Genomic DNA, 8,075 nt, shown 5'->3' with positions numbered 1-8,075 from the left:
ACATTCTACCTTGGCTTCTTCTTCTACTTTTTTTTTTTTTTTTTTTTTTTTGCAAGTTTAACCTGATAATTTATTTGTGGGAAAAAAAAAGCTAGTTTTGATGAGAAAAAGTTCAGTCCTTTTCTTGTAAATACAAAGAAACTCAACAGGAACTTTAAAGGTTGTAGGACAGAAAAGGCAAGAGTAACTCTTGTAATCCTTTTCAATTAAACAGACAAATCAACTTGAAGAACAGTGTTAAAACACTATTCGGCCTGAATATTTATTAGCCTATACATCCTGTTGTTCAATTGTGTTTTGATTTTTTAAAAAAGCAAACGAACGAAATTTATAAGAGGTATTGCCCCATTTAGAGTGCTGAAAATAACTTAGTTTCCCTCTCCAAGGATACTTTTCATCCTCTAAAGCATAAAAAGCTATATAATATCTTATGCAAATTAACCAGTGTTTTTACAAAAGTAATGCAGTTTTGGACTGATGATATTACACTGCATTTGTGGTAAAGTACTAAGCATATGATCAATTAGGCATTTTCAGTCTAATCAGTTTCTAAGGATATCATTTAATTCTTGGCAATATATAATAACTGGTATGATTTTGGTATTTAAATCATAAATTGTGGAGAACAAGAAGAAATGTATTATAGTAACAGGATTTATATCTAGCAAACAGTTGCAGTGTTGAACAAAGCTCTTCTATGAACTTCGTGAATTTGTTTTGCCGTTGGTCACCTGTAGTAGAGCCTTGATTTGATTCTTCTGTCTTCATGCTTTCTCCATCTGCAGTCTTTAACATTTCTTCATCTTTGCCATCATCATATAGATTTTTTGACATTAATTCTCTAGCTAATTTGATATTAAGTCATTCGTTGTAGTGAAGCTTCCTTTCAATTTCAAATTGTCGCCTTTTTTCTCCTTCCTCAGGTGAGAGGTCACTAGCCTCCTGTCCACTGTTTTCTTGTTCTTGAACCCTATACTTTGGATCCAAGCCTTCAGCAGCAGCTAATTTGTTAGCTAAGATATCTGCTGCCATGGCTTCAGTGGTTTCTGTATCACTACATGCATCTTCACCATCCCCATCTTAACGACAGTAAGGAGTGCTTCGTTCATCTATTTTCATTAAACCATCGTCTTTGTCTGGGGGATAATATGTCGCCAGGATGTTCATTTCTTTCCACTTCTGGAATTTTTTGCTCCGCTCCTCGTCGACACTCCCGCTGGGCTGTTCAGCCGACGCCACCATAGGGGAAGCTGTAGAGGTCTTGTTCTTCAGGATCCCTTTGATGGGCCAGTGCGAGGCAGTCCAGGCCGCCATTTCCGGGCGCTCCTGCTGTTGGCTCAGGGTCACCGCTTGGCGTCGGGTCTGGAAGAGAAGAGTCGGGCCATGGCAGAGACAGTGCAGAGAGCCGCGGTGCCCGCTTAGGGTAAAGCGGCCGCATCTGCTGTCTCAGAAGCGGCTACCTGAGTGGTTGTCACGAAACAACGACCCCAGCGCCACAGCCAGCGCCGGAGGAGTGGCGGCTGCTTGCGGGCCCTTAGCCGCCGGCACTTCAGCCGCACTAGCCGGGAGACGCCGGCAAGAGCTCCAGCGCTGGAGGGACGCCACGCCAAGCGGGCCCGCTCTCTCGGGATATCTTAGTTTGGTTTAAATTCTATCACACTGGCAGCTGTTTCTCACTCCCCTTTGCTTGTTCTTTCTCATTTTATGGGTCTGAAATCTCTTGTATGTCTAAGAACTCAGACTTCCGACTACTTCTCTATTATTTCTGCACACAGTTACTAAGTTATTTCATGCAGTCCAATGCCTGGAAAAGCCATCTGTATGTTTGACGTCTGTTATATCACTTTATTCCGAGGTCTGCTTTTGTTTTTGGCACATCATAAGTCCTTTTAAAATACTTTGTGAATAAATATAGAGATGAGTGAGACCTAAAATATCAGGTATCTTTATACAAGGAGCCATTGAGATGGTTATAAGCAGAACCAGTGCCAGTCTTTGGACTTTTGATCTTATATTGAGTCCAAATTAGGAATTCCTCCTTTCATTATCAATTTATTTTTAAATGCATAATTTTTCTCCTAAAAATGGTGCCTGTCAGATGATGGATGCCTTTATACTTGAATATCAGTCATTAAACATTTCATTTACCGTCAAAATAGTACTCAGCACTATTAAATCTCTTTAATTTTGAGAATGGATTGAATGACTTGCAGTGTCATGATATCTGGCAATTTGGATGTTATAAGAAATACAGTTGATAGAAAGAGACAGATAGATGACAAATAACATAATATTTCTTACACAAATTTTTAAACAATTAAATTACAGCTTTTATTTTTATTTTGGACTAAGATATAACTGGTATTAAGTCAGGAATAGTGTGATCTTTGGAAATTCATTTATAACCTCACATTTCTCCTTTGTAAAATGAAAAAAAAGTAACTTTCTCAGTGAGTTGTAAGGAGTAAACGAAATAGTTTAGAATAGTGTCTGGCATTAAAAAAGCTCTTTAAAAGTTAATAATAATTATGTAATCAGTTAATTCAAATTGACATCAAATTAGAATTATATTTATTAAATACATTTGTGATGTCAAGATACACTAATATATCTAAGATTTAAAACTGAATCATAGTTAACTTCTTTTCAGTGTTCTTTCCTTTCGTAACAAGTGTGTGGTACTTATCTTAATATTTTTGTTAGTGTTTTACTTGAACCATAAAATCACTACATGACTTCAGAATACAGTATTCCTAGCAGCTGTTTCTCACTGCTGATTCACTAACATCTGTTTCTCATTCTTGATTCACAGAACTGGCTGTGGTAAGAAAATAATAATGCATATTAAGCTGATTATTTTATATGTTCTCCAAATCAATCCGTTTCTAGACTACCTTTCTTGGCCCACTATTATAGCATATTTTTTGCAAATATTGGGACATATCTACAGCTTCTGTAATCATAAAAAATCATTTTCAGTCTTGGCACTAAAACTATTTGCATATATTCAGAAGAATATTTGATTTTGACCTTCGATTCATTTCCCTAACATTTTTCAAATTTATCCTTATTGATTCAATTAATTATTTATGAAATGTACTTTTTTCATGCCTGCAATATTTTTTATGTGTTTGACACAAATGTTTAAGTTAATATAAAATTTAGGTTAAGTACATCAAATACTAAGAATTCTAGTTCAATATATGGTGACCTTTAGAGAATTATTTGTGTTAGAAAATACACTTTGTCAATGAATGCTTACTTAGAAAAGCATTGTGTCCTGCTCAAGTGTTGCTTAAATAGAATTTATACAGTAATAGGTCACCTTAAAAAATATGCCAGATGGTGAAGGAACTGAGGAGCAGGTTGAGTTAATGAAAAATGCATTGATGATGCTAGGACATTTGTCTGAAATTATAGAGCAAATTGTGGGGGAAGGCACAAGTAAGAAGGAGGTTTAATATTCAAAAGGTGTTTTATAAATTAGTATCAGCAAAGACCTATGTCTTCTTCCAACAATATCTTAAACTAAAAAAGTAGACTAGTGACACAGGACCCCAGTGGTGCTTTGCCAGCTGGTGACTTCTGATGTTGGTGATGCCCCTACCCAGGATTGCCCTTGAATTGCCACAGCAGGCACCCACCCAATTGGTTCAGGGGGCTGCCTTTGACTTGTGCTCCAGGCTGGATCCAGTGCTCACCGTGGTATCCACGTTCAGCCTGCCGCTCAGCCAGGCATGCAGCAACCTGCTTCCACCTTGGGCACCTGCATCTGAATGAGGGGAATGCAGTGGCTCCCAAGAAACTCGGAGACACCAGCAACTCAGCATCCCCAAAGAGAGTATTATTCCCACCTTTTGCAGCTCAGTGGACAGGGGTGTGTTAACAGCTTTTTCAGTCCTGTTGCCCAACTCCAGCGTGTGGTTCCTGGGCTGACAGCCACACCGCTGCTTTCTGTTGTATGGGGCAGTCGCCCAACACTGGCAGAGGACCTTGGGCTAGAGTGCTTCAGCCTTTTTCATACCCACATTTGGCAGGTCCCAAGTTCTTGCCCCACTTCCAACAAGAATGAAGTTACTCTGACAACTGAAGGATGAGCAGGGCAGAGACTTTTACTGAGCGACAGCACAGTTTATAGGAGAGAGGGGACCCAAAAAGGACCGCCCCCTACCCAAACTCGAGTAGCCTGTGAGGTGTCTGAGTCCGACTGTGTCCTTGGTTTTTATGGGCTCAGAATGGAGGAAGTGCATGCTGATTTGTCCATGGGCAGGAGGAAGTGGTGCTCAGTCGGTCCATGGTTGGGTGTGGAAAAAGCACCATCTGGCTGGCTGATAGGCGTCAAGGAAGTTCCCACTCCTGGTCGCAGACTCTACTTGGAACTGGAAGCCCAGCCCCCAGACTTCAGGCTATCCTTGACTTGATGGTTGGGTCCCACCAGGGACCTGCCCTGCCTAGGAACCTGTCTGCCTCCTGCCACCATCAATAGCATCTTTTATAAATGTAAGTTCACAAATACTGCATCTTAGATTGTAACCATTTAGTGCTAGCATTGAATAATTATATACTATAAGAGGAAATATTTTAAGACAGAATTAGTGACTATAGTTAAAAAGTTATAAGTTGAGCTATTATCTGTTTATTTTTGGATAGCGGGGTGTCTTTTTAGTTGCTAAAAATTTTCATTCCAGTTTAATACAATAAACTTTAAAAACTGTTTAGCTAAAATGTATATTCAATCATCTTAATTCAGTTTTTATGTCTCCTCATGCAAGGAGCAAGAGGTTGGTAGACAGTTTAATTCAAATGAGAGTTCAGAAATTAGAAACTTGGAAAAATTGCCAAATAGCTTGCACCAGGCACTCCTTTAAAGTAAACACTAAAAAATATCAACTCATCAAGCTGTGTCAACACTTTGATTCTCCTCATTTATTCTTCAAGGCAACTGAAAATCCGTGAGATTTGTAAGGTATTGACCATGATGTTTGCATCCTCTATGTTTCAATGAAATCCTTTTTTGCCTATTATGTAAGTGTTCCCAAAACCAACTCATTATATTCTATATCAAAAATATAATATTTTAATTATGGAAACCTCTCTTAATTTTTCTCTTAATATACTTATAGTATTTATTCCATAACTCTAGGTACAATTATATATGTGAATACATTTATATGTTTTAAAGTCTCAGTCATTTTTGGGTTTTATGAGAAAATGAATTGTTTTCAAACTCAGTTTGAAGTCTTCATTAAAAATAAAATCTAATGAATTATGTAGTGAAATTCCTTTTAATGTCACTTATATATAACTAGAATTAAAGAATTAAAACAATATTTTCCATGGTTTCAAAAACTATCCTTCTCTTCCACTCTTATTGACATAGTCAGTGAATAAATTATCTAATTTACCATGTTCTCACATAGAAGTGTTGGTTTCACCTTTTTGAAAACATGATCTTCTAGAAAATGGGGAAATGCCAGCATGCTAAAATCAGCAATCTCTACGATGCCATAGGCATAAGCAGAAAAAAAAAAAAAAGTCATGATTCCCTAAGTTAATTTCTGAATAAAATAAAAATGTGTGGAATTGGGAGAGCGTAAGATAGGCAAAAGAAGATTAGAAAAGTTACAGAAAATCCTTGAAGAAGTGACAAGCAGGATAGAGACAGGTCAAAGTAGATTTATTTTTATGTCAGTATTCACTTATAAGTTATGGTGGACTTCTAAGCTTACACGTTTAACATATCCCTACTTTGCTCATAAAGTCCTGAAGCATGATTTTATTCAACTATAATTAGTTTGGAGAAAAAGTGATTTGAGAAATGATCTCTTTTACATAATGATATTTTATGGATAATTAATGTTCATAACATTAGATTTTTAAGAAAGCAAATAAAACAATGCTAACATCTGTTCTGATCCACATTTTAATATAACAGTTTTCACAGATAGTTTGTGATTTTGCTTTTCAATTATCCAGGGAAGTGGATACATTGTGTTTATATGTGAAATGACATACAGTTACTTTAAGATTTTAGAGAATATGATAAATGAAGAATTAAAAAGTCTCATTTTCCAGCTTCTAATGTTCCCTTGAAGAGAATGCCTAAGGTAAAAGCAATGTTAGTTTTTCACCTCATTTCACTGATGCAGTGGTAATTCACAGAAGTGCCTCTGTAAGTTAAGAAGGTATATCGAGGTGTATAAATTTGAATGCATTTATGCATTTGATTTTTACTTCAAGCTGCATTTTTCCTTTATATCAGAAAACCTTTGAGACACAAGTGGTTAAATGAAGAATAATTAGAAGCAAGGTAAGATTGAATAAGCATAACCTAAGTAGAGAATGATGCCTCAACACTTTCTATTAATGAATATTTATGTCCTTTTACTGCTTGTACAAACACATATTTCTGTGCATATTCAGTTAGCTTTAATACTTTAAATAAATTTTTTAAAGGTTTAATTTTAATACATAACTTTTGCTTGAAATACATCTTTATTTAAATTATTTATTCCATTGTACCCATCATAATCTTTTACTTTAGATTCTGGAAGGTTCCATAATGTTTGGTTAAGAATTTATTTCTCTAAATGTTGAATAGTTCATGCATTAAATGAGAAATATATAATCTTGTATTTCTCTAAACTTGCAAATTCACTTATACTTCACGTAAGAATGCACCATCAATTTATTTATTTTTAAGATAAACTGAAAGGAATGATTAAGATAGTATTGCTCGAATTTACATTTCATTTTTAGAGCATAAAATAATGATTTTCATATCTTCATAATGTATATTATAATCCTCAAAGGTCTCTAATATACAAAATGAATTTTTCACCTTCCTTCTTTGTTTGCTTCTTTACCCTATTATTATTCTTGCTTTGTGACATTTTGTTTCTGCCATCTTACTGACAAAAATAAAAATATTTTCAAACATGTCATATTAATATACTTCAAAATGTATTATATATTGTAAGTAGTCTCTGTGCAAATTAATGCTCTTATCTTATTTGAAGTTTGTTTATTAAAAATATGATTAGATTTTCTAGATATTTTCTGGTTTACTTTTCTTTAAAGTGTTTGCATTAATCACTGTGATTACTGTACTTTTTCTAATTTACTTTTTGTTCTTCCTCCTATAATACTGTCATTCTCCCTTTCCTTCAGCTAACTGGAGTACTTAGTTAATTTGTTTTTTTCCTAAATTAACATTTAATTATTCGCTTCATAATTGTTAAAAAGTTTTATCTATATCCCGTGATATTTTGTTTCATAGAAAGGTTTCTTTTCACAAAATGTATTTGGTTATTTGCATTTTTATTTTTTATGGAACTTTTAAGCAAATCCTAAGGAATCTAGAAAAGCGAAATCAATCTTGAAAAAGAGCAGATATGAAGATTATGCACTACCATATATCAAGGGTTCCTATTCTGCAATAATTAAAACAATGTAGTATTAAACAAAAATAGAGTGTACACTAATGGAACAAAAGCAAGTCCAGAAAGAGACTCACCTCTATAGGCTCATGATCTCTCTCTGTCACTCGCTCTCTCTCTAAATATATATATATATATATATGAAAAAATGTAGCTTATTTTTTTAGTAAGTCATGCTGAGGAAATTTGATATACATATTGGATTTAAAAGCACCTTGAACTTTAACCTCATACCGTAACAAAAGTCATGATTTCCTAATAATTCAAGATAATTCAATAATTCTGTGTGTGTGTGTGTGTATACACATGCACGGGGCCAAGACTTGACTGGATACTGCAAAAAAGAGTACAACCAAGTTGCCTGATAATGAAACATATTCCAACTTGCTCACTAATCTTTGGAGTCCTTCAAATTAAACAACAAGATAGCAATCCTCACCTATCATAATGTTTATTTTAATTAAGCTAAGTAAACATTATTCCCTCCATGTATTTAATAATCTTTGTAGAACACATAGCACAATATTGCTTTTTCTCATTAGAGAATCACAGTGTGTGTTTCCTGAAGTAGTACAATATTCTAAGTAAGATTTAATCTCAGTTCACAACTGACTGAAATTCAAGGGTAATTTGTAG

General features: G+C 34.9%; 1 protein-coding gene across 1 annotated transcript; it reads right to left on the bottom strand.

The window, feature by feature from the left end:
* Positions 1 to 275: 275 nt before the first annotated feature.
* Positions 276 to 1,362, bottom strand: LOC126940554 (protein phosphatase inhibitor 2-like). Its single transcript, XM_050766530.1, has one exon. The coding sequence runs from the start codon at positions 1,312 to 1,314 to the stop codon at positions 1,081 to 1,083; it is 234 nt and encodes a 77-aa protein (XP_050622487.1). The 5' UTR covers positions 1,315 to 1,362; the 3' UTR covers positions 276 to 1,080.
* Positions 1,363 to 8,075: the final 6,713 nt, after the last annotated feature.

The sequence above is a fragment of the Macaca thibetana genome, chromosome 17, assembly GCF_024542745.1.
Source record: "Macaca thibetana thibetana isolate TM-01 chromosome 17, ASM2454274v1, whole genome shotgun sequence".
NCBI lineage: Eukaryota > Metazoa > Chordata > Mammalia > Primates > Cercopithecidae > Macaca > Macaca thibetana.
This window is presented reverse-complemented; position numbering and strand designations above follow the sequence as displayed.